Source organism: Martes martes (genome assembly GCF_963455335.1).
Source record: "Martes martes genome assembly, chromosome: 7".
Taxonomy (NCBI): domain Eukaryota; kingdom Metazoa; phylum Chordata; class Mammalia; order Carnivora; family Mustelidae; genus Martes; species Martes martes.
Window position 1 is genome coordinate 67367748 of NC_137894.1, and position 27955 is coordinate 67395702.

At 38.5% G+C, this 27955-nt stretch overlaps 1 protein-coding gene and 1 long non-coding RNA gene across 2 annotated transcripts in view; one reads left to right on the top strand and one right to left on the bottom strand.

Annotated features, from left to right (window-relative positions):
• The window catches only part of SECISBP2L (SECIS binding protein 2 like), a 58311-nt gene extending 45831 nt beyond the window's left edge, over nt 1–12480 (bottom strand). Inside the window, exons 1-3 of the mRNA XM_080809316.1 lie at nt 12277–12480; nt 3351–3529; nt 710–1034 (exon numbers count right to left, since the gene is read on the bottom strand). Of these exons, the coding sequence (XP_080665442.1) occupies nt 710–1034; nt 3351–3529; nt 12277–12300 (528 nt within the window). The 5' untranslated portion in view covers nt 12301–12480. The remainder of the gene's footprint in view (nt 1–709; nt 1035–3350; nt 3530–12276) is intronic.
• A 115-nt stretch (nt 12481–12595) lies between these two features.
• Nucleotides 12596–25378, top strand: LOC308346395. Its single transcript, XR_013967173.1, has 3 exons — nt 12596–12697; nt 13182–13267; nt 25210–25378. It is a non-coding gene; the product is annotated as an uncharacterized lncRNA (long non-coding RNA).
• Nucleotides 25379–27955: the final 2577 nt, after the last annotated feature.

A 27955-nucleotide genomic window follows, 5' to 3' on the forward strand; every position in this document is an offset into this window, starting at 1 on the left:
CTTTGCATTAAGGCCTCAATATAAAAGTAACCTTTTAGTTAAGAAATAGTTACCTAGAATAAACCTTAAATCTCTTGTGTTTTCAAGGCCTTTGTGTCTCCCTTTTTTTTTTTAACTTAGTCAAAAGGCTGATCTTAAGAATGGTTTCACACATTTATCTTTCATTTTCTTCAGCTCAAGGAGACCTTGTATTCATATAATATAGTAAAGCAACACTTGAATAACAAAGTGCTACTGCTACTAAAAATTCACAGAATAGCAACAATGAAGTTGAAGGGATTGAATGAATCACAAATGTTCTCCATAGTATCTCCTGCTGATTTCTGAGGACTGAAATATATGAAGTGCATTAGTCATTCAACACCACTGGCATAGGATCCAAACTACCACTTACAAACACTGGTGTCACTATGCAATTTTTATCATTAAATTAAAACAATTTGGAAATACCTGTGTATAATGATTACGTAAAACTCTCTGAAGGAACCTGAAGATGGCTGTAAATCATATCATCAATTAAGAATAAGGCACAATAAAAAACAGGAAAAATTATTTTATAAATGCTCTATCCTTGATTATTTTATAACAGTGAATGGAATGTGATAGTAAATTCAGCATCAAAGCTAATCAATACAAGTAGCAAATTACTTCCATTATTATTAACAACAGAAATATCAAACATAAAAGCCAATCAAAATAAGTTACTTACTTTTGGTACAACTGGTCCTCTGTTACTGTTTCTGCTTCGATGACTGGACAATGGGAAGACCTGTCCAAGCTGATTTGGACGCTCAGTGCATTCTGTGGTTATAGTATTTACAGTATTTGCAGCCTGAAAGGTGTTGGAGTAAGGTGTAGGAAAAGGATGATAGAACCCCATAACTTGGGCACATGGTGCTGGCATCAGCTGATAATATGTATACTCTGTAGAAACAGGTGGCTGAGCAGATATAATGGGGTAGGCAAGGTATGGTCCAGCAGGGTTTGGATTGGGCTGTTGCCATCGTATATCATTGTTATATAATGGAAACTGTCTGTTAAAATCAAATAAACAAAGAACAAATCTACTGAGAAGTCTGAAAATAATGCTGAAGCAAAATTTAATGCATTTTAATTTTTAAAAGTGCAGAAAGGTGCCTTCATAATAAAAAGGAGATAAAATTATCACCTTATTTCTTTGCTGTAATTAGAGATTATTATATACATGTAGTAACAACTTAAATGACAGTATAAAGCAATTCAACATGATCTACTGCATTGCAAAATTTTAAAAGTACATATCATTCTTATTTGTAACTCTCTCCTCAACCTCCTCAAGGTATTTCTGCCTAGAAGTTAAACCCCTAGCCGCTGGATGTGTAAACAAAGGAGTCCAAAGTTCCCATGCAATGCTAACCACTGTGATGGCCTCTGCAAAAAGCAGGGTAAAGTGAACACTGTGTAAGGTGACTGTTACAATGGGTGATTTGATTCTTCCACTTCTTATTCTTCAGTTCAGTCCCAAGGCCTTCTACTCCTCTCCTGTACTCCCGGAACCATCTGGCCAAGTCAAGCTCTTTTCCTGGCTCCCCTCCTTGACAATGGAAGCAGGTTCCAAGTCCAAGGGAAAGAAGAGAAGAGGCAAGCCTGACATTGCCATCCTATCTCTAGCATTAGAGCCTTTCCTAGTGCAATTCCTATGCAGCATCACCAAGACTCTTCCTGTCTCAGCAGTCCTTACAAAAGGTTGCTGCTGAAGAATGAGGGGTCATGGGGAGCTGGAGCATTGAGCTTTTCCTCACAATCCCACAGCAAAGCACAATGGAAAAATGTTCACTGTCATAATTTAAAAAAATACTTTTAATCCACTAGCTGGTTTACTCATGAATTCTCAAAGATTATGTAGTATGGTTAAGAAAAATTAATTGAGGGGCGCCTGGGTGGCTCAATGGGTTAAGCCTCTGCCTTCGGCTCAGGTCATGATCTCAGGGTCTTGGGATCGAGCCCCACATCGGGCTCTCTGCTCAGCAGGGAGCCTGCTTTCCCCTCTCTCTGCCTTCCTCTCTGCCTGCTTGTGATCTCTCTCTCTCTCTCTCTGTTAAATAAATAAATAAAATGTTTTTTAAAAAAAAGAAAAATTAATTGTACTTTATACTAGGCCATTTTGTCAAATACAAAAATAATAGTATTATTAAATTTGGTTTTCAAGTTGCTTTAAACATAGCCCCATATAGGTCAAAATTTTTTGACATTATGCGAACTTCGACTGAGAAGGATCCCTTACTCTTTGTCCAATCCCAAAAACTACAGAGTTTTAGAAATTATTAAGCTGAACAGTTCATATTTCATACAGCAGCTTAGCGGTCTCATATCTCTTACATCGAGAATATCTAAAAGAATGTGCCTTGGCACACTAATGTGCCACACCATGGCTTATATAGGGGTGCAGAAATACTGACTGCCTTTGCCTTTGTGGGGCTGGGCAGAGGCTAGAGCTCAGCTGCCTCATCCATTTATCCCAGATGCTAGAGAAGTATTTTCTATGTATATTACTTGTGAAAGGCTGAAAGTACTTTATATAGCACATTAAAAAAATACTTTAATACAGCAGTAACATGAACTACACTAACAAAGCACTAATCACTCAGATAGTCTAAGCAGCGTTAAAAAGGATATCGTGACTATCACAAGTTACACCCTAACCACCAGGTCACATATTATCTGAACTGCAAGCTTTTGCTAAATCACCCTGTGACTATAGCACAGAATCTAAATTTAAACTAGAATCAGAGTCCAGAAATATATGTTAACCATAAGCGCTTCAATGTTAAGGACGATCCCTTGGTATTTTCTTCTTACGCCCAACTGTCCTGGAAATTATGATTAAATACCTAAACTTAAAAAAGGGTTTCCATTCACCACTTTCTGAATATTCATTCCTCCCTTTGTATCAACTTATTTCAAAGTAATTTTAATGACTTACTGCAGGAGTCAAAAAACTTTTCCTCTTAGAAAGAATGAGAAAATAACCCATGTTAACAATTAAAATTTCTGCTTCATTTGGTTTTATTTACTTCTCTTAAAAAAAGAGAAATGGCTAATGTTTAATGTTTAAAATGGAGGGTTGCCTGGCTGGCTCAGTTGGTGGAGCATGGGACTCTTAATCTCAAGCTTGCAAACTGAAGCCCCATGTTGGCCGTAGAGATTATAATAATAATAATAATAATAATAATGACATCAATAATAATAATAATAAAATAAACCTGAAAAAAGAAAAAAGTTACAAAAGGAAAAAATGAAGAAGTATGTCTTGCCAATTTCTGTTCCTTACCCATCCCCTACAAAAAAGAAAATAATAATAAACAAATTACCTATTGGACTGGTTTTCCTGCACAAATGGATAACAAGTAATCAGGTAGCTGGGAATTGGAGTTGGTTCGACACCAGAAACATTTCCATTATCATTTGGGAGTGCCATCGGGATCATAAATGTATCAGGATTCTTCTTTTGGGGAATAAATGGCTCTACCTCAGCTGACAGCTTGACATTCTTCGAAGAGAAAGTAAACCACACATTTAATAAAGGAACAAAAAACTTAATACAGATCCACAGTTTAACAATGGAAGAGCCAGGGCTTACACATAGTAATTAGATATCCTTAGTATTAGAAAACATCCAAAAGAATAGCAATGTCAAATTAAAATAACTAAATATGACTATTAAGGCAAAGCCATCAAATAAAACAGGGAAAGGCTTATCGAAAGTTATTGCATTTTTTTAAGTTACTGCACTTTAATGAAATCATTTCTTACATAACCAAAGCTGTTAAAACAATCAAGAGTACAAGGAAGTAGACTTGAGTCCAAAAATAAAGCTGGTAGTAAGAAATCTATCTCTTCAGACAAAACAATGCTTTTAACTAATTTTGTTAGGAGGGAAAGTCATTAAACAGAGTACTGAAGGATAATCAGTTTATATTTATTTGACTAGTCTAAAAAACAGTCTATTTCTATCCATTTCAGGAAATTAGGTAAGTATAGTTTAATTAAAAGGAAGGAAAGTGTCCAAGATTAATGAAAAAAAAGTACCTAACATATGAGCAAGAAACTTCTGGTTCACAAACTAGTAAAAAAAAATGAGTACTTCAGTTTCCCAGTAGACACTTGAGTAAACTAAAGTAATCCAGAATATGTACTCCCCATTTTAGTATTTAGTATCTTTTCTCACAAAAAAATCTACAGAAGTTTAAAAGATATATTTAAAAAACTAAAGTATTTTAGGATGCACATGTGGGTGATGAAACTATAAAGAAAATTAAGAAAGATCTGGGATAAAAGTCAGGATAGGAATTACTCATATGAAATTACTCATGTGAAAGAGAGTTGTGATCACGAGGAGGGCATCTAGAGAGATTCTGAGGGCCTGACAATATACCTTAACTTGGGTGATAATTACAAGGAATTCACCTTATAATTCATTTAGCTATACACTGTTTTTATGCAGTTTTCCTTCTGTTTTTAACAACAAATTCTTGAAATTTAATTACAAAAAAAATTTATAAGCACATTCTGCAAAGGTAGAATGTTTAAAACCACATAAACACCACAATCTAAAAAGATATTACATACTTTTTTCAGAAAACAGTAAATGAAATGCAATCCAATGTTTCAATCTTTCAAATCAATTACCTCAAAGCAGTAGTCCTAACTAGAACTTCTGCCCAACAAACCCAGGAGGATGGCATTATTGGAAGTTCGGAGCAAGGCAGAGTTCCCAGAATAAATATCAGGCATGTTTCTCACAAAGGTAATCAGTAACAAATGCACCAAAATCTGAAGATAAAATCTAAAGACTTCATATGCTCAATAAATAGCCTTTATTCAGATAAATTATTCTCTATAAAGAGTCCCCTGGAAATATTCAGAATACTTAACAAAGAAGTGGGAAGAGAAGAAATCTGAACTACTTATAGCAGTATTAATTCATAATCCTTCCTTCCTGATTAAACTTTGAAATCTACTTTTATACTACCAACCAAATATGAAACAGAGATAGCACTTGCATTTACTAATACAGTATCTGTGACCTGAAGCTGGTTTCTTGAATTTCAACCTTGAAGGCAAAAACTCCTTCAAATGCTAATAGCCTAAGTTCCTAATTTTCACCCTGATAGTCAACAGAACTCAAAAATCATTTGTGTAAGGTATAAAATATTAATCTAATAAATGCTTCCCCAGGAGGAAATTAGGGGAAAAGGTTGATTTTCAACAATAATGCACAGATAATGGAAAACGTAAATAACATTTTAACTATACTGAAAATTTAATTTGTAGTATATCTTTGAAAAATCTAAAGTCTTTCTGAACATATGAGAACTCTCTGAACAGTTTTATAGATCTGTATAGAAGGCATTAGGACAAAAAACAAACAAAAAAAGGCATTAGGAATTTTTAAATGCAAGGAATATGATTATATTAAATTTCCATATGAAAAGGAAATAATACTAATATAAAGAAATAAAATGATTTAAAGATAATGAGTTTCATGATACCTCTCTGCCAAATAGTACCAACTCATAAATTACTTTGGAAACAAATTCAACTTCTTGCTCAAGTCAAAAGTTGCAATAAGTTTTTGTACTTTGTTTCATTTTACTTTGTAAGAGTTTTATGAACTTAGGCAACTCATGGTCAAAAAAGTATCACACACAATTTATAACTGGTATCTGTACATATATACACTATATACCCTTAAATATCAAAGTTTGTAATATTTCTATTCTATGTGCAATTCTAGATATCAGAGTTCAACAATAAAACTCACAAACACTGAAGTGATCCTTTGTTTTTAGTAAAAAAGAGAAGCTGCTATAGTCAACAGCTGCACAAACAGAAGATGTCACTAGTAGGAACAGACTGGCAAACTTTCTCCTACAGTTACAACTCTTCTATGGTCTTAAAAGATGTTGTTGTAACTTTGGGGCCTTCAGTATCATACATTAACATGAAGCATGTGCTATTCTCGAGCCTAAAAAGTAAAGTTAAATCCCAAATTATTCTTAAAATTCTACATAATAAAGCCCATATAGACAATATGTTAAGTAACAAATTCTGGCAATATTTTAATTATATTAGTATAGAAATCAAATGTTGTCCTACATAGTGGACAACAAAACATTATAAAAAAAATTAGGCTAGTTACTTCATACAAGGATATTCCTTAGTTTGAATTTTTTGGTCTACTTTTGACAAGATCTATTTTTTAGGAATAGGAAATTTTATAGCAGAGTTGTCTCCTTAAAGTAAACATAAATAGAAAGTAAGTCTAAACTACACAAAGTCTAACTATTCCTGTACCACTATTTGCTTAAAAAAAAAAAACTATCTATATAGTAAAATTATCTTTATCTTTCAGATATTATTTCAGAATTTTACAAATGAGTGAAAAATTTATAATAATCCCAAAACCTGTATGGGAAAAAAATAATAAGCAGTTTCACATTCCTTTTAAATTTAGCATATATTAAAACAAATCATAACAATAAACCTTCTTTGATGTGAATAATCTAGAAAACCCAAGAATTTATCAGAACATGAAAATATAAAAGCCTTCTTTAAAAGAGTAGATTAAACAAATGCACTCAGATCACTGAAAGCCTATATAAATTCAACAAATATGCAATGAGTACATGTTCTGGGAAAAGTGCTGTACTACACTGGTTTAAGGAAAATGGACAAACATCACTATGAAGCACCCAATGGCAGGAAACGCACACTAAACTCCTCTGGGATAGAACCTCCAGAAGAGTGCAAATAATTTTTCCAGATTAAGCAACAGAAAAAAACACCCACTTAAAATCAAAACTGAAGTAGAACATAATAAGACATTCTCCCACAGTGAAATTTCAGTATGTACCACACACCTACAGAAAAAATATGACCATGGAAATCCTCTACATCCTTTCTATATTAAGGTAAAATATAATATATCAAACATTAAGGTATTTTATATCTAATGGGCAAAGAAAAATAAATGTCTTCCAAAGGAAAAAATGAGTAATGCTTAAGAGATACCTGCTGGCTATATTGCTTTTGACTGGAAGGACTTCTATGGAAAGTAAACACTTGACAAATCAATTGCAGTAGTTATATATGTAGGTTTTACAAGACTTCAGAAAACACTGAAGAAAAAAGATACAAAATATTTAACTAAGCCTGTCCACTTGATTTACTATTCAAATCTCTTCCTCTTTTCTTAAACCAGACTACACCTAATCCTATTTAAAACCTGATGGTACTTTTCTAAAAATCAGCTCTCTAAATTTAATACTGGTTTTTGGATTACCTAATTTATTAATTTCTGGTTTTATATTTCTTTTCCTCTCTTGCTTTGACACATTTTCCCTGCTAACTTCTAACCCTGGACACTTTATTTACCTTTTAAAATATTTAATAATGAAAGCATTTCTAACTATGCATTTGCCTCAGAGTATAGCTTCAGCCACATCCCATAGGTTTTCATATGTATTACTTTTTTTTTTTTTTTTAAGATTTTGTTTATTTGACAGAGAGAGACACAGTGAGAGAGGGAGCACAATCAGGCAGAATGGGAGAGGAAGAAGCAGGCTACCCGCCGAGCAGGGAGCCCCATGCGGGGCTCAATCCCAGGACCTGATCATGACCTGAGCCGAAGGCAGATGTTTAATGACTGAGCCACCTAGGGACCCCTTTGTGTGCACTACTATTTCAATAACCCATAATTCTACTTTTTAATTTCCTCTTGATTAAGTGCTTAGGGAAAAATGTCTTTTTAAATTTCCAAAGGTCAGGGTGCCTGGGTGGCTCAGTTGCTTGAGTGTCAGACTCTTGGTTTTGGCTCAGGTCATGGTCTTGGGGCCCTGGGATCCTGCACCACATTGGGCTCCCCACTCAATGAGGAATCTGTTTCCCCTCTCTCTCCTTCTTCCCTGCTCCCCCTACTCTCTCTTTGTCAAATAAGGAAATCTAAAAAAAAAATAATAATAAAGATAAATTTCCAAAGGTTATTTTACTTTCTTTTTGATTACAAAAGTATTTTTTAAAACCTGTTAAAATAAATCATTTACTTATATTCATTAAGGCCAATTACTAGTAGTACTGAATAATAAATGTTTTATAGTAACTTATTTAGAATATATTTAGTTTGCAACGCTGATAGTATTCGAAGTTTATCAGTTATTTAAAGGAAAGAATTATAAACCAGGTGATTTTGTATCTTTATTGGTGAACAGCACTTTGCACAAGGTTATGTGTATTTGTTACGTTTGCTTTTCTAAGAGTTAAAGACACTGGTGATCAATAGTTTTGTAAATTCTTTTATTTTTTTTACATTTATTTTAATAAACATTTTTTATTTAAATTCAATTAACATATAATGTATTATTGGTTTCAGAGGTACAGGCCTGTGAATCATTAGTCTTGTATAACACCCAGTGCTCATTACATCACATGCCCCTCCTTAATGTCCATCACCCAGTTACCCCCACCCCCCGCAACCCTCAGTCTGTTTCCTATGATTAAGAGTCTCTTGTGGTTTGTCTCCCCCTCTGGTTTTGACTTGTTTTATTTTTTCCTCTCTTCCCCTATGATCTTCTATTTTGTTTCTTAAATTCCATATATCAGTGAAGTCGTATGATAATTGTCTTTCTCTGATTGACTTATTTCACTTAGCATAGTACCCTCTAGTTCTACCCATGTCATTGCAAATGGCAAGGTTTCATTTTTGATGGCTGTGTAATATTCCAATGTGTGTGGGGGAGCTGTGTGTGTACACAACCTCTTTAGCCATTCATCTGTCACTGGGCTCTTTTCAGTTTGGCTACTGTGGACATTGCTGCTATAAACACTGGGGTGCAAGGCCCCTTCAGATCACTACATTTGCATCTTTGGGCTAAAACCCAATAGTGCAGTTGCTGGGTTGTAGGGTAGCTCTATTTTCAACTTTTTGAGGAACCTCCATACTGTTTTCCAGAGAGGCTGCACCAGCTTGCATTCCCACCAAGAGTGTAGGAGGGTTCCCCTTTCTCCACATCCTTGCCAATATCTGTACTTTACTGATCTGTTAATTTTAGCAATTCTGAATAGTGTAAGGTGGTATCACACCATGGTTTTGATTTATATTTCCCTGATGCCAAGAACTTATCTAGGACACCTGGGTGGCTCAGTTGGTTAAGCATCTGCCTTTGGCTCAGGTCATGATCCCAGGGTCCTGGGATCAAGTACCACATTCAGCTTCTCCCTCTGCCTGCTGGCCTGCTGCTCCCACTGCTTGTGTGCTCTCTCTTGCGTGCGCACTCTCTCTCTCTCTCCAAGAAATAAATAAATACAACCTTTAAATGAACTTATCTGATGTTAACGTACTAAAAATTAAGCCAACATTGAAATTATTTGATAATACAAAAGACACTGTAAACTTCAAGTGTTTTGTCACTTCTAAGGCCATTGTTCATTTTTTAAAAAAATCTCAAAACACGGTCTTAAATTTCTTAAAAATAGAAACATTAAGCCTTTATAAACAAGTAAACTCTGTGATTTATTTTTCACATCCCTTTACACCAACATTTTGCCCATCAAGGACAAAAAAAAAAAAACAAAAAAAGCATTATACCAAGTAATAACTGTTCTTAGACCATCTAACTCTGGCAATTAAAATTAAATTACTTGTTTTGATTTATTGCTAAAAGAAAATACTCCTGAGATCCTCTTTTGGTTATAACATTCTTTCCAAGAGTCCCTACTGCAATTATATTATCTAGAATGTATTCCCAGTAACTTACTTTTTATACACTTGATCAACATATATACAATTTATCTTTTTATCAAAAGATTTTTTTTTTAAGAGCACTATGAATACCTTCAAGCAAAACACACTCAGGTTTGTTTGTCCGTTTGTTTAAGTTATTCTTGTGCAATACTCCAAGGATTAATAATTAGGTTAACATGAAATGCATAGTTTGTATGTAGTACTATTTTTTAAAAAATCAAATTTCTATAAATTGCTAATCACTACAATATTATGAGTGAGTTTTAATGCTGCAGGCATTCCTCCAAAATTCTGAATACAAATGAACAGTGGTTTAAAATGAAAAACAAACATTTTGTGAGGAAAATGGAAATACACATATCACATATACTTTTAGTGACTTTTACCTATCTAAATTCACTTCATTAGTAAAAATATAAAAGTATATTCCAAAAAACCTAGAAGTCAGTACATTACTCTGGTATAATGGAAACAATGAAGAACTTCACAAAGTGGAGAAAGCTCAGTTCTAGCCCCTAATCTATCATTAAATTAATAGTTCTTAGCCTTTTTTCAGTGATAAGATTCTTTTGAGAATATGATGAAAATAATGGAGTCTTGCCCCAGAAAAATGCTAATATAAAATGAAGCACACTCCTTCCAGGTCATCCATCGACCCCTGAATTAACTGCCTACAGCCTGAACAAGGCAAAGCAGCATCCCTTTTCTGTATCTAGGTTTCCTGTGAGTGTGTAGCAAGTGGGAAGAGAGGGTAGTTAGAATTATTCTCTTAAGGTTAGGCTGAGGAAGAGGCAGTAGGTACTAGAGTGAAAAAGGGGAGAAATTCTTCAACGGAAAACCTACATTCATGATTTCTTTCTAATCCTTACATTTCTACAAGGTTTTAATAGGTTGTGGACTTTGGAAAGATGTAGGATGAAAGAGGAATAGGTTCTCTAGTTTCAATAATTTGCTCACAGCAGTTGCTGTTAAGATAACCACACACAAATAGCTATGCTAAATAGTTAATTATATTTCCTGTAAGATGAAAGGAACCATAAGTATACATATGGTAGCATTACTGGTTACAGTTTTGGCATCATGATGAAGAACCAAAGAATTTTTTAACCTTTTCATTAGAGACACACATACAGGAAAATTGTTCAAGAAAATTTCCTATTCAATTGTCAGGCTTTGATATTAAAAGCATTTCTGATAGATGCCTTAAAAAATATTTTTCATTAAGTTAGATATAGGCTATATACAGGATACTCCAGGTCACTAGAAAGCTAAGAGGCTCCGATAATTTTGCTTTGGTAAATCCACATATTATCTCATAAAACTCATCTGTGTTTTCAAATTCATATTCTCCTAATTTTTTTAGTCAAAGCTTTTGTAAAAACAAAACAAAACAAAACCAAATATACACAACTAGGAATCTACCTGCTAAAAGAGCCAGATTTCAAAATCAAAACTGCCTTTGACTAGTTACATATATACTGAAATTTGGAAATCTTGTCTCATTTCCTCAGATACTAATAATCTATTTGTAAAATAATTAGGCAAAATCGCTAGTCTTTTTCTCCTTCATGTATTTGCCTCCCTCAACACTGGGCAAAGCCTTCAACTGAAGAGAATGCATAGTGAATAAACTTCGATTTCATCAAATTTTAAGTTTCATAGAGGTCTCAAGGATGGAAAATGCTAACACTTTGCGGGGCGGGGGGCGGAGACCGCTAATTTTGGATTATTATTTACATTTTCATCATCCCTGCCTCCCAGCAACTACTCGCATGGATAATCAAGAATTTAATACAATTAAAACCAAAACAGAATACTAATGGAACTACTCTGTGAATATGAAAACGGTCTCGGTAATGAATTCATAATTCAGATCCAACATTCTTAAAATATAACCTTAGTTTTTCAAAAATACTAATTTTTGCAAAATGGACAGAAAAGCAGGGGAAAACCATAGTATTTCATACCTTAAAGGAAACACCTCCCTAAAACCACTGCGAAAAACAATGCTCTGCTCAACGGAACGTTGATCCAAAAAGCCCATAACCCCCTGAATCTGTAGTTACCACACATTCTGTGACAGTCTTACTGGGTGAGAAGCCTTCGAAAGCCTTGCCACCTTGAAAACACATTCCAGAACTAAAACGGTGGGGGGGGGGGGTGTACTAGCTGGAAGTTATAAACCCTCCTCTCAGGCGAGCACTGACAACTTGGGAGTCCTCCGGCCCCTAACACCAAACCACGGAAGAGGGGCAAAAACGAGTCCCCAGCCCGGGGGAGGGGTAACCAGGGCTGGAAAAGCCCCCATCCCCGAGGCAGCAATTGGAACAATGCAGGAGTGGGGCGCCGCCAGGCCCTCAGGCACGGGGAGTCTGCTCCCGCAGGAACCCCAGGGCCCAGGCCGTCCAGGCCCACGCTCAGGGACTAGGGCCCGCTCCGGAGGAAGCTGCGACCCCCAGCACCCGGCCCGGTCGGCCCAGCCCGAGCTCGCGTACCTGGTCAGCGGGGGCTCGGTCCATGGCGCCTGCAGCCGCAACGGGCCTGCGTTAGTCGGTATGGAAAGCGCCTCGGGCCGCTTTCTCCATGGCCCCCCGCTCGAGTCGAGACAGGGCTCAGGACCTCCGCCCCTATCTGGCTGGCCCTGACACAGACTCTGGCTACGCCACTGGCCGAGGGGGTGGCTCCAGCTCCGGGAGAAGGAGGAGGCGGTGGCAGCCTCGGGGAGGGATCATCTGGGACGGAAGCCTAGGAGGCCCCAAATAGGCGGCAGGCGTAATTGAAAATGGCGGCTCGCGGAAGGGAAAGGTGGGAGGGGTCGGGAAGTGGCGTGGGCAGAGTGACAGCAGAAATCCTGAGCAGGTGGTAGCGGGAGCCTGGGCTGGCTGACCTGGAGGCTGAGGCCAAGTGAAGATTCCTGTAAGCAGGTGCCCCAGACCACTCTGCGCTTTGAGCCGGACTTAACTGTCCTGGACTGTTAAACTGGAGGAGTGTCGGGCCACTTGGGACCCAAAACACCTGGGTTCCAACCTTCAGGGACCTCAGAGACTACTTCATTATTCCGAACCACCTCTTAGTAATGTTGGAAGAGCTTTTAGCTGCCCACTGTACATAGCGATGCTTCCTTATGTTATCCAGCTAAAAGAAGTCATGACCATAAAGGAAAATACCACAGAAGGGTCACTGGAGAAAAACTAAGTGAGGAGGTTCCACAAATGCTTATTGATTAGGTAATTCGTTTGTCCAGGCCCACGCTCACCTCCACCCTCACTTCCAGGCTGATCTCGCCTATCTCAGAATCCCTAATTTTACTGAGTCTGTATCACACCAACCAACAAGTAAGTAGGTACTCTGCTATGTTGCTTTTCTCCCCGTGGTTATTGATTGTTCCTTTTATCTCCAGCTCATTAGCTCCTTGAGGAAAGACTGGGCACTTCGTAAGCATGGCTGATTCCCTCTGGGCATCTCCTCGGACAAACCTTCCAACAGGTACCTCTTCCCGGCATAGTTCTTCCTTGCTGGTCAGCTCCAGGGTGAGGAAGAAAAATAAAAAGCTTTATAAGCTTAATTCTACTTAAGTGAAGGAAAGGGAGAGGAGGTGGCTCCTGTTTGAGGGACTGGAAAGGAGATTTATAGCTGGGAAAGAGAATTTTAAGCAGTTTGCTTTGTCATGCTTCAGAAGACATCAGTAAAGACTTAAATTGCCTTTTCTTTTAGTCTAGATTGTTATTCTGGTTTTGTTTGGATATGATTCCAAGAAGAGGCTGGTCTGTGAAGCCTCTAACTGTACTTACACTGATACTGTACTTTGACCTGGTAAAAGGAGCTCTATATTGGGTCAACAAGACTTACCTCAAGGCTGGCAGTAGAAACTGTTTATAAGGAGAAACATTTATATTTGTACACAGAGATCTGTCATTTATTTAGCTTTAACTAAATAAAATATTTTTATTCTCAAATTTTATGTTTTAATGTGCATATGTGTGTGCGTGTGTATATATGTGCTTAAATTGTACACGTATGTCTGAATATTACATATATGAAGAATTCATGTAATGTAGCACCTACTCTCTATCAATGAGTGCAGAATAAATTTAGGTTTGCATAGAAAAGCTAAGCTATTTATAGGAAGTCGTTATGTAAACTAACAGATGATCATCCTTCTTCATAATTGTAAGATAAAAAGAATTCTGAAATTTCAGAATGTCTCCCCACTGGTGGTCTCTAGCCATAAGACACCCAGATCCAAGTAAAAAGATGATAATAATGCAGTACCAATGTAGTCATAAAAATGCCACAGTACTTGTTTTCCTTCCTGCTTCTAAGGAGTAACCTGAGAAAATTGAAATAGAGCCTCTATAAGGATCTTTCCATATTATAGGATTTTTATGACTATGAAATCATTCTCGTTGAGAATCTTCTTTGTAGAAGATATTCATTTAAATTTTAAAAAATAGAATTGTAAGAAATTATATGAACAATAATGTCACAATGCCATTCTTATTTAACACAATCCTAGAAGAGTACATAGAAATTAGAATAAAAAATTAAATTATATGAAGAAAAAAAGACATTTAAAAATACTACTTTGTATGGATGATATGATTGAATTTTAATTAATCATTACATAGAACAACAGATCTATAATGTGCCAGCCACTATGCTAAATACTGCAGGTATAGCAATTAACAAGACACTGCGAGAGCAGAAACCACGTTTGTCTTCTGGGCAAGACATACATAGAACAAGTAACTACAGGTAAGTTCCATGTCATGAAAAAAGAAGTTCAGTAGGTTCTACCATGGTGTGGGGTTGAAAGTCAGGAAAGTCATATGTAAGTAAATGGCATCTAAGCAAAGACCTGAAGGGTGAGTAGGAGTTAAAGAAGTAAGCAGGTGGTTCCAAGAAAATGGCTAATGTGAGGACTCTGGGGTAAAAGAATCTGGCATTAGTACTTAAACAAGCTCATTCCTTGAAATGAGAGTTGAGGATGAGAGGGATAATCCAATAGAGCAAGGCCTCTGACAAAGCAAAACCAGAAGAAATTAGCCTTAGATGCGAAGAGGTCCATGTTGTCCATAATAATGGAAGGAAAGGAATAAAGGGTAAACATGACTGCAGATACATTTATAAGTTGAAATAATTCCTGTCTATGGCTTCTATTTTCTTGGGGAAGTAGGGGGCCAAGATTATCTGCTGACATGGAGGGAGGCAGAGTTGTGATGATCATGCACTTGTCAAAACTCAACAAACATAATTTAATAATGCATGTCATCACATAAATTTTATATCAAAAGAAAAAACTGTAAATATTGAACTCCAGTTTTAAGATATTCCTGTTCTTCCGTAACCCAAATCTCTATCAAGATATGGAATGTTACCATGAACTCCAGTGGCTTTTAAAACTTTAAAAATCACGGGGTGCCAGGGTGGCTCAGTGGGTTAAGCCTCTGCCTTTGGCTCAGGTCATGATCTCCGGGTCCTGGGATCGAGTCCCGCATTGGGCTCTTTGCTCAGCCAGGATCCTGCTTCCCCCTCTCTCTCTGCCTCTCTCCCTCCTTGTCATCTCTCTGTCAAATAAATAAAATCTTCTAAAAAATTTTTAAAAATGAAACTTTAAAAATCAAATATTTGTGTTATTCACTGCTGCATCCTTACTACCTGTACCAATGCTTGCCACATAGCAGGTGCTCAATAGATATTTGTTGAATAAATGAACACGTGCTATGATATTATTCACTGCTGCATCCTTACTACCTGTACCAATGCCTACCACATAGCAGGTGCTCAATAGATATTTGTTGAATAAACGAACACGTGCTATGATATTTTTTCATTCAGGGTTGGGTTTTGTTAGGCATATGCATTTCTTTGAATAAGCAGGATTCAGTAGGGTAGGACCACAAAATTCTTTCATTTTTGCTCCACTAAGTCTTCAAATTCTCTGAGGGCTGCTTTTCATTCTGCCCTGGATACTTTTTCATGAAGTCCACACAAACTTCATTCCAAGTTAAAGCTTTGCCTTTTCCCAAGCCCAGTCCTGCTTCTAGACTGCAGTGAATTATGTGGTACGGGCCACTTTTATTTAGTTTTCTACCATTTACATCTCTACTTCCTCCATCTTAACTACTCACTGATTAAGCTTTCCAATTCCTTCAAGTTTATATTGTGCAGGGGAGGGTAGTAGAGCTTCTCAGATGTCTCAGTTATATGACATGCACAAAGTCACTTCTGGGCAACACTTGCAACCCTAGCGTTAGCTCTTGGGATTTTGGGGGGTTTAGCCTGTTGCTTGATCCCTGGGTCAGCAAAGTACTCATTTAGCTGGACTCTGTTTTAAACTGGCTTCAAGTATAATTCTCTCCCACCATCCCTGGGAACATTTTTGCTACATTCTTATCACTTATCTCTCTACCCATCCATCCCTCCATAAGCACATTAATTCATCTTATTTTTGGTGTATAACGAAGTAAATTGCTTACATCAGTACCCTTTCTCCCAGGAAAATTCATGTTTCCACAGTTGGTGAAAGTGTGGCTTGTTTCCAGTGCTCTCTGTCTCTCTCTAGTCTGCCTTTGGTTTTCTTAGGAAAGTATCAGATCCCAGGTCCTTGTACTCCCCCCAACTCCAGGCGACATGTATCAAGTTCTCCAAGTGTTTCCCTGAAAGCTCCTCTTACATAGTTTGAGATTAGGGGAAGCATTTCCCCCGTGGGTGGAGTGGGTAAGTATCAAATGTCTCCAAAGCGACACTTTTCCTGAGTCATCAGTCCCCCACCCCACCTCCATGCTCTCTGGGCTGGGCATGAGTGATGAATAATGCTAAGCCTCAATTTCTTAGCATATTTTGCATGGTGGACTGACACCTGGCTTAAGGATATGGAGGTACTTGGCTCCTGACCTATTGTCCTTTGGGCACTTTCAAAACAGACAGCATCCTTATTGGATGTCATGTTACATGTTCATTGATTTAACAAATATTTTTTGAGCATGTATTTTATGCAAGGCACCCGTCTAGGTAGTGAGAATGCAGCAATGAACAAAATCACTCTCTCGTGGAATTTACAGTTTAGTCTGGGTGATAGACAATGAGCATATAAAAAAGATAATTTCATGTAGAGATGAATGCTGTGAAGGAAATAAAACATGTTAGTGTGGTTATTGCAGACTACTTTCATAGGCTGACCTCTGAGTTGGAGATATCTGACCTGAGATTTGACGAATATGAAAAGGAAATACTAAGGAAAACAAAGGGCCCTGGAGGGGGAAACCTTGTTATCAGAGTAACAAAACGGAGGAGACAGGTGTGAGTAGAGAATGGTGGGAGGGGAAGAGTGGTATGAACAATGGACTGAACAGAAGACTAGAGCCAAGCCAGACCTTGTAGGAATTTATAGGCTGAGGTAATTTTAATTTCAAAAGGAATCTGGAGGATTTTAAAGGGGTGCACCCAATTCACATTTTGGGTCAATGCTAAAGAGTCAAATATTAAAATTAATACTTTCTTTCTGGGATATAAAGACAAGTCTGAGTGGTTATTTAAGAATTGAGGGACACCTGGGTGGCTCAGTCAGTTAAGCGTCTGCCTTCAGCTCAGGTCATGATCCCAGAATCCGAGGATAGAGTTTCCCAATCCGGCTCCTTGCTTAGCAGAGAACCTGCTTCTCCCTCTGCCTGCTTCTCTCCCTGCTTGTGTTCTCCCTCTCTCTCTCTCTCTTAGAAATAAATGAAATCTTGGGGCGCCTGGGTGACTCAGTGAGTTAAAGCCTCTGCCTTCAGCTCAGGTCATGATCTCAGGGTCCTGGGATCGAGCCCCACATCAGGCTCTCTGCTCAGCAGGAAGCCTGCTTCCCCCTCTTTCTCTGCCTACTTGTGATTTCTCTCTCTGTCAAATAAACAAATAAATTTTTTTTAAAAAAAGAAAGAAATGAAATCTTTAAGAAAATTTGAACTATTACAATTTTATTACTTAAAATGTAATGGTCAAACTTTAGAAGTTTGAACAAATACAGCCACAATTTTTCAGCGTTACAGTTCCTACATGTTCCTGCAGTCACAGGATTGCACACTGATTTTAAGTAAGAACTCACTTTCAGTTAAATTCAGATAAGGAATAAGATATTTTTTGGCTAGCTATCCTGGTATAGAGTACTCCTAATAGTGATGTTGCCACCTGTTATTAAGGTTTTTTTTTTTCCTTTCTAATAGGAACTAACTAAGGTAGAGTTTTATCTGCTTTAACTCCTGGACTAGAATTGGCCAATAGAGATAATTCAATGTCATGGAAGCCCTCTAGAAAATGAGGCTTGTGCTCTGATTGAAGAAAATGCTTTGTGAATATTTTCAGATGTAGACCTAAGATTTTACTCTCATTTAGATTTTTAATTTCTCATAGTTTATTTCTGCCTGCCTTTCATTTTTAAGTTGTATGTGTATTTTTGGCTCAAAAGGACAATTTTCTTCCTAAACTTATCTAGCCAACCTTTCTAAATATTGTTTTAACTTCCAATTACTTCCCTACTTAATTCCTTGAAAGCTCTCAATGATCTTTTTATATAAAATTAACTTTCACAACCACCATTATTATACTGCAGTTTAAACTCTGTATTTAAACTCTTAATAGAATTTCAACATAAGGATTGCATCCAAAATGCTTACCTATATTTGAAAGTGCATATTCATATAGTAACAATAACTCTGACTGGCATACTATGTTCTTATAACTTATATGTTATGTTGATTAGATATGATACTTACCGTTGAGTAAGTGATTGAGATCACTTAATGGATGGTCATATCAAGTTTGGGGTTGCCAGAAACTGAAATAGGGATTTAACAATTATTTTTTAAATTAAGATATAATTGACATAAAACATTGTAATAGTTTAAGTTGCACAACATAAGGATTTGATGTATTGTAATATATGTAAAATATATTGTGAAATGATTACCACAATAAGTTAAGATTTTTCACCATGCAGTTACAGACTTTTTTCTTATGATGAGAACTTTTTAGATCCAATCTCTTAACAATTTTCAAATATATGATACAGTATTATTAACTATAGTCATCATGCTATATCTGACATTCCCCAGGACTTATCATATAACGGAAAGTTCGTACCTTTTGCCCTCTTTACCCATTTTACCCATCCCCCTCCCTCTACCTTTGGCAACCACCAGTCAAATCTTTGTATCTAGGAGTTTGGGTTTTTATTAGATTCCACATATAATTGAAATCATATGGTATTTGTCTTTCTCTGTCTGACTTATTTCATTTGGCATAATGCATTAAAAGTCCATCAGTGTTACTGCAAATAGCAGAAGTTCCTTTTTTTTAATGACTGAGCAATATTGAATTATGTATCTAGATCTAGATATCTCACATCCTATGAATCCATTCATCTGTCAGTGGACACTTAGGTTATTTCCATGTCTTGGCTATTGTAAATAATGCTGCGATGAACATGGGGGTGTAGCTATTTTTTTCAAGATAATGATTTCATTTCTTTTTGATGAATATCCAGAAATGGGATTGCTGGATCATGTGGTAGTCCTATTTTTAATTTTTTGAGGAACCTCCATACTGTGTTTCATAGTGGCTACAGCAATGGCAGTGATGGTGAAGCTGAAAAGCAAATTTTGGCCAAATAGCAAGGCCAGAACACAGGGAAAATTGAGTATATAGCTCACTTTTTTGCAGAAGAGTAACATGCTCAAATGGCAGGAAGGTGGTTAAGGAGATAGACCATAGGATCAAAGCTGCATAAAGGTAGTATTAACTAAAAATTACTACAGGTAACACCTACATGTTTTCAGTGTAAGAGGTAAACCCAACCAAATTCTTACATATTAGTGGCCAACTGATAGGGAAAAAAGGTCCCATTGATAATATTAATGGTATGACGGAAAGATGAGTGCTAGATTAAGAATCAACACCTTGGGTTAAATCTTAACTCTACACCTGAGAAGCTGTGTGTCCCTGAAAGGCACTTAAAGCCTCTCTGAGCCTCAGTTTTCTCATCTACACATTGCACAGGACTGTTGAGAGATTCAAGTTAAGGTAATGCATGTGTGAACACATTGCAGACTCTGAAGGAGTGGTTCTCATTCTAGAGCACCTGTATTTTATTTTACTTTATTTTATTTTATTTTGTTTAAGTAGATTCCAAACCTGGCATGGGTCTTGAACTCACAGCCCTGAGACCAAGACCTGAGATCAAGAGTCAGATGTTCCAGTGACAGAGCCACCCAGGCATTTCTCTAGAGCACGTTTAAAACTGAAATGCTCAGGCCTCTTCATAGACTGACTAAATCAGGGTCTCTGGAGCAAATAATCCCAGCCAGAGTCGCCATAAAAATCTGAGTCAGATTGTACCCCTTCCCTTCTCTGTTCAAACTTTCCCATAGAGCTTTCCATCTCAGAGTAAAGCCAAAATCCTTAGAGTAGCGAATGAGGCCTCATGATCAGGACCCCACCTCTAGCCTCATTTCCTACTCTTCACCCTTACTCCTTTGGCTCTAGCCTCCTTTTTGTTCCCCTAACATAACAAACACATTCCCATCTGGGAACCATTGTCCTTGCTGCTGCCACTTTGTCCTTGCTGCTACCTTTGTCCTTGCTGCTGAGTCCCAGGCCTGGGACTCTTCTCCTAGTTACCCAATACTGCTTAAGCCCTCTCTTCAGGCTTTTGCTGGAGTGTTAACTTTTGAGTGAAGCCTTCCCTTACCACCCACTTTAACACATCATGCATGCACGCAATCCCTTCTTCCTTCACCCTTTTTCTCCATGGTATTTATCACTATCTGAGGCATTGCATATTTTATTTGTTTTGATTGTTTATTGACCATCATTTTCCACTAGAATGTAAGCTCCATGAGGTCAGTAATTTTCTTTGATTGTTTTGTCCTCTGCTGGGTAGTCCCAGTGCTTGGAACACCACCTAGCTCATAGCAAACCCACGATAAATAATTATTATTGCCATTCCAAATGGACGTGCTAAGCAGGTGCCTTACTCAGTCTAAAAACTTCAATGATAGCTCACTGCTTCCTCCAAATACCTTCTGTGCTCTCTGACTTTGCTCACATGGTTCTCCCTATTTAGCATGCCCTTCTCATCTTGAAACTCATTTCCTCCCTTTCCTGGATGAAAAGGATCCTCCTCAAAATTCCTCCGGCTTATTGTGCCACATCCTGCCTTAAATTATTTGTGTACTATGCATAATTATTTATATAATTATTTCCTTTCTTGGAGTGTACACTCCTTGAGAACTGTGTGGCTCAACAGTGTTTGTTGAACAAACCAATGAGCTTCCCTTGTTACTGACTCAGACATTTATCAGAAGAGGAGAGGTAATTAAATGGTAGATTTATTTATTTTTTTTTTAATTTTTTTTTTTAATTTATTTATTTGTTAGAGAGAGAGAGCGAGCAAGCACAGGCAGGCAGAGTGGCAGGCAGAGGCAGCGAGAGAAGCAGGCTCCCTGCCGAGCAAGGAGCCCGATGTGGGACTCGATCCCAGGACGCTGGGATCATGACCTGAGCCGAAGGCAGCTGCTTAACCAACTGAGCCACCCAGGCGTCCCTAAATGGTAGATTTAAATGGCAAATCCCCTAGCTCCAGCAAGAATACAGGTTGCACATGAGTAAAATAAAAACAGATGATAACACCCAAAATTAACTCGCAGATGAGGAGACCCATCACGCCAAAGATCCACAATTATGAACTGCCTTGTGGATAATCTAGTTTAGTTAAGAGTGACTTGAAAAGAAATTATTTTATTGCACAAATCGACTCTGAGAGTCAGGTAAAAAGTTAGACATGACATGCATTTTTATGGCAGTCGGGTCTTCAGCCTCAGCCAGCTAAAAACAGGAAATAACTTCCCAGATTCATTATGATGTCCTTCAGATTATTTTCATTAACTATTCCCAATCTCAATCTTTATTGGAGGACACTATTTTATGATAGTGAAAACAATGAATCTCTGACACTTCCCCTTCACTTGAATGTACTATATAACCTGAAACTGAAAAATCTCCTTCAATTCAATGGTTTTTTTCACCCTGCTTTTAAAAACTTTTGTTAACAAGCTATCTAGATTTTTCAGGTCAGTGACTCATATCCTTAGCTCCCCAAACCTAGGTTCTTTCTGGAATGTCCTTTCTGAACCAGCAAAAGCTTACTTCATCAGCAGGGCCTGGTTTTTTTGAAGCCAGGAATTTATGAAGCTCAACCAGTGAGTGTATAACTCTTCCCCATCTTGGATATGCTACCAGTTCTCTTTAAGGCTTCCAACCAGCATGACTGAGTGAGACATGTCTCATGAGTCTCAGAAGGGAAAATAAGAAGCTGGAGTTAAATAACGAAAGCTGGCAGAGAGCAAGCCTCTGAAAAAAATTCCTGCGCCAGAGAATACCATCAAAAAAAAAGCATACGTTGTAGATGAGAGAATTTGATTTTTTTCCTTTTCTTGACTTTTAAATATTTTTACATACATTACATCATAGCAATAAGAGCAGAATAGAAAAGAAAGAAAATCACCCACCAACTCATCTTTCTAACAAATGAAGGATTTTTTTTTCTAGTTGCTGCCTATCTATATGCATAAACACCTACATGACAGTTTTTATTTAGGTAACCTGGAGACTCTCAGGCCTATTGCACATTCAAGTGTCAGCCCACTCTCTAGAAATAAAGTAGGAAGAAATCACTGCCTACCCTCCACCCCCATTCTGGGGCCTTACTCAGCCTGAGGCACCCAGGAGGTCCAGAGACCCATCACTGACCCTAGAACACAACAGGGTTTCTCCACAAGACCTCAAATATCATTTAAATCCCTTTAAACAATAGCTGGAATCTTCATTTGGCGATCATATCAAATCCATACTTCCTTGCCAAACTATAGAGTTCTTGCATTATCTCAGCCTGTGGATAGAAGGTAGTATTAGTGATAGAAAAAAAAGGTATTAATATTTTTTAAAAAGGTATAAAAATCCTAAAAGGCATCAGTACATCCATGTAGTGATTTCATCCCCAGACCCATCAACACCAAAGTCAACAAGAAACTACACAAAGTGTTTTTATTGTCTTACTTGGTCATAAAACCCTAGCCTCTTCCCCAGTCCTTCCACAATGCAAGTGGGCAGAATTCTTAAGGAAGACAACTGTAGCAATCCTCGGCTTATCATTCCAGCTGACCCACTCCGTTTCTTTATGTGGACTTGTAACAGGCCGGCCATTCACCTGCCAGCCGACCTTGGGGTCTCTGGATTCCCAGCCACGCTGAGCCCGAACAGGTTACATTTCGTAGGCTCTGAACTGGTCAAGGTCTCTGAAGGAGAAATAGTAGGAGCCATAGCTCCTGGCAGTCAAAAATAATGATCTGTTAAGGTTATCCACAATGACCCCTTATGAAGTAGTAATAGTAACAACATGCCTACACCCATTGTGCCAGAAACAGTGATGATTCCTTTCCAGAAAGTATCTCATGTAATCTTCACAACAGTACATGAGGCAGGAATCAGTGTCCTTTTTTTTTTCCCCCCAGAAGGGGAAACTGAGATTTACATATCTCAGTTAGCTTCCATAAGAGCCAGTAGAGTTAGAATGTGGCAGGACTGGAATTTGAATGCAGGGAGCAGAGGAGCCTGTCTGTAAGGAGACCACTTTGTCCTGCTGATGAGAGGGCATGCAGGGATGTTAACAGCTGTGCTTTGGCACTCAGGCCTGTTCGGTGCCCAGCTGGTCAAGGGCCCTTAAATGCTGCGTCTTATCGTGTGTGCTCGGACTCTGACCATGACTGGAGCCACACTGTTGAGTTCTCATTCCAGCCTGAAAATGCCCCGGGGTAGAAAATAACCTCACACTTAGTGAGCAATCATACTGGGACAGAGAGAGGAACTGAAGCTTCAGGGGAAAGGTCCTCTGGCAGGTTCACGCAGCAAGTGCCAGGAAGTGGTTTGGGATGACCAAATCAGAGGGGATCAAAGAAGAACGGCAGCTGCACTGCTCCAGAGACTCAGATGTCCATATGTCTGGTAATATATTTTGCCAAGGGCACAAGAAAATCTATGGTCTCCTTCGCAGACGGAAAATGTATCCGTTCCAAAAGATGGAAAACCAGTGTGTTTGGAGGAGGAAAGGAGGGGGACAGAAAACGCGCATCCAGGAAGAGAGAAAGGAGAGAAGTCAGAGCAGTAACTAAAGCAGGGACAGAAAGAGGCTGCAGGACGCACGATGTGCATGGTAGGAACTCTTCCTTTTTCTCGGCCTGCCCATCACCAAAGCCCGAGGGCAGAGCCATTGAGGATGGAGGGGAGGGGCACACACCTGCCCTGCCCCCATCACCCCACCTCACCAGGACTCCCTTGCTTTCTCTCCAGCTCTTCCTCCGCCATTCTGCCATCCCTTCCTCTTCTCCACCTCTCCATGCTTTACTTTCTTTTTCTCTGCCCATTTTCTCATTCTGTAAATGCTCTGCTCAGAAGCATAGAGTGCTTGAAAGGGCAGCTAGCCCTGGCTCTGGAGCGTGTGACTCATGACTGTGTTGTTATCCTGGGAAATGAGGTGAGTGGGACATTTAAGTCCAAAGCATGCAGTGTTTCTGAGCTCCCTGAGATCAGGTCCTGAGGCTTGGCAGTGGATAGCATCGTAGCACTTCCAAAGGTGTAACTTGGTTCTGTGTCTGCCTACTCCACCCAGGACCCCGTGACGCCTTTGAAGTACTTCTTGTGTAACATCTTGCAATTCCACTGCTGCAGGGGAAGGATGTTTGCTTGCTATGGGAGTCCGTGTTACTCCTTCCAAGATCTGGTTTGATGTTTTCGTACCTTTGTGTTCTTGAAATTGTATGTTGGTGTGATTAAGTTTGGACTTAGTTTCAAAGCATTAAAATCTTTGTTTTCTCATGAGAGGAAAGTCTGTTCTGAGGGAAATCTACTCTATTCAGAGGGGAAAGATGCAATGCTTCTATACAGAGAGATATCAGGTGGTGGAAGTCACTCTTTGGCACTGTTGGTTAGAGTGCTAGGCCATTTGTTCATTCAACACATAGTTAAATATGTCAGCAGTGATATCTGCTCTAAATAAAATTAAAGTTCGGTAAAGGGATAGTATATATAGGCGGGCTATGTTAGAAAGGTTGATCAGGGAAGACCTCACTGAAAAAGTGACATTTAAGCAAAGCACTGAAAGGAGGGGAGTGAACCATGCAAACACCGGGGAAAGAATGCTTCGGAGAGAAAGGACAGCAAGTGCAAGGGGCCTGATAGAAATGAGCTCAATGAGCTAAAAGAACAACTAGTTCTAATTTGAAGGCCAATCAAATTAGAGTAGACTTAGGAGGAGAGCAGTATAGTCGCAGAGGTACACGAGCCTGTAAGGCTATAATAAATAATTGTTTAAAAGATTTTATTTCCTTATTTGACAGAGAGAGAGAGAGAGAGAGCACACAAGCAGGAGGAGCAGGAGAGGGAGAAGCCTGCTGAGCCTGATCTACTCCATCCCAGGACCCTGGGATCATGACCTGAGCCGAAGGCAGATGCTTAACTGTCTGAACCACCCAGGTGCCCCTGTAATAAATAATTTTGATTGGATTATGTGATGATGAATTATTGGAAGGATTTGTTTTAAAAAGATCACTTTACCCTCTGGTTGAATAGTACAGGAGAACCCAGGTAGAAGCAGGAAAGCAAGTCAGAAGGCTATTAGGGTAGCCAAAGTAAGAGAGGATGGGGGTTCTCAGGTTTGGGATATATTTTGTAGAGAGAAGCGAACTTGATGGATTCGGAAGTGGGTTGTGAGGGAAAGAGAAGATTCAAGATCACCTTTAGGTTTTTAGCCTGAGCAATGGGTAAGTGATAGAGCCATTTACCAAGATGGGAAAAGTTTGGGGAAAAGGCAGTAAATTCAGTGTTCAGTTTTATGAAGTTTGAGATAAGTTTGAGATTGCCTAAGACACCCAAGTAGAGATGCCAAATAGGCAGTTGAGAGGTGACATTGACTGTGAAGTTGACTAAGACATACTTCTTACCACCACTGTTAGTCAATAGTTAGACATTAGAATTTCAAAAAAGGAATTCACCTCCTATCTAGGTCACTGAAGTTCACCCTATAGAACCCTTCTCTCCTTTCAGTGCTGCTGGGGTGGGGAGGGTGGGTATTAAATGAGATATTAAGGAATCACCTGGCTTATGGAGCTCATAATCAAATCTTCCAAGAGTGTCTCTTGAGCAATGACTATTTGACATTTCAAAGGGCCCCAACTAGAGAGATCATGTGCTCCTTTAAATGTCATCCATAACCTAGACAGAAACTCTGGCCTACAGGAGCAGCTGAGCATACGGATGAGTGTTCCATAATATCAGCGATCATTTTCAGGCATAGTAACCACTTTTGGAGGATATGGTGAGTAATAGATTTAACAGTGTGGAGCATGAATTCTGCAGGAGGAAAGGGCACCTTGAAAGAGCTAATACTATTCAAAGGACCATGCTGGATGAAAGCCCAAAACTCATGCCATAAGGTCACATTATGTGACATTAGATGATCTGGATTACTCACAGAACTCTAAGGCCCAAGGACTGTATCGCATTGAGATTACATGCTTCTGGATACTTCAGAGTATTTAACAGGATTAGTAAATAGCCATGCATGCAAAAATGGAAGATTTTTCTCAGCCATGGCATTTCAAGAATCAGTAAAGACTTTTCCCACTCTGTTTTCTCATGAGGTGTCTTGCCAGAGTTACCAAATAAGCCCGGACTTCTTTAACATTGCAACGTTCACACAGCTGAGCTTGCCAAGGCCTTCTTTGTGTAGATACTATCACTCATCCTTTATAGAGATAGAGTCTTCGGGAAGGAACACAGAGACCTGGGGCAGAGCATGTGTGCCATTGGAAAAATCTGATCGGGGGCACCTGGGTGGCTCAGTGGGTTAAAGCCTCTGCCTTCAGCTCGGGTCATGATCCCAGGGTCCTGGGATCGAGCCCCACATTGGGCTCTCTGCTCAGCAGGGAGCCTGCTTCCCTTCCTCTCTCTCTGCCTGCCTCTCTGCCTACTTGTGATCTCTGTCTGTTAAATAAATAAATAAAAATCTAAAAAAAAAAAAAAAGAAAGAAAAGAAAAGTCTGATTGTAAAAGGTGTCAGCAGAATTCTCAAAGTATTTCCCAAGAGACTGGGAGCTTATAAAGTTCTTTCTAGCTTTGTCCCCTTTTAATTGGTTCAAGTCTGTTTGGCATCTCGTCCTTCAAAGGAGTTGCTTACCAGTCAGGCCCTGTTATCGCACTCATTCATTTGAAAGCTAGGTGAGTGTATTTTGCTAATAGGAAAACTTAGAAAGAATTTGGTTATCTTATCAAACAAGGTCTCTTCAAATCAGTTGCATGTACCACCATGCTGTATGTCAGTCCTATGCCCAGGCTCATTAACTGGGCCTATGCTGTGAAAGGGCAAGGTTAGAGTTTTATTAAGTTTATTAATAGACCTTCATTAAGTTTCGGCAGTTAGTTAACACCATGTTATTTGCAAGTTCAGAAAATGAAGTTTGATATAAGGTTTGACCTAGCTCAAGGCTCCCAGTGACTTATATTTTTCAAATTGAGGTAAAGTTTACATAACATAAAATTAACCATATTAAAGTGTACAATTCAGGGGCACTTAGTATATTCACAGTATGGTGCAACAATCACCTCTGCCTAGTTCCAAACCATTTTCAACACCTCCAAAGGATACCACTCTCTGTTAAGCAGTCATTCCCCATTCCTCTCCTCCCCAGGCCCTGGAAACCAATACCACTAAACTGTTATCCTATTCTGGATAGTTCATATAAATGGGATCATATAATATGTGATCTTTCATGTGTGGCTTCTTTCACTTCAAATGACTTATTATTGAAGATGAAACTGCAGATCCCCAAAGACTCATCCCCCATCATCCCATCATTTTTGATATCTTTAGAATTTTCCCATGCTTGATGGAGACCCTGGGTCTCCAGGATTTCAGATTCTGTCCTCTATTAAAGAAATGCTTGAATGAGGCGTGGATGGATTTTCAGGAAAACCTCAGGAAGTTCTAAGTCATTTTAACATATCAAGTATCTGAGACAAATGACACCCTCAGCATCTGGAGATTTTGGCAATGATGCAGTACATATGATCCTTGATGCACTTATT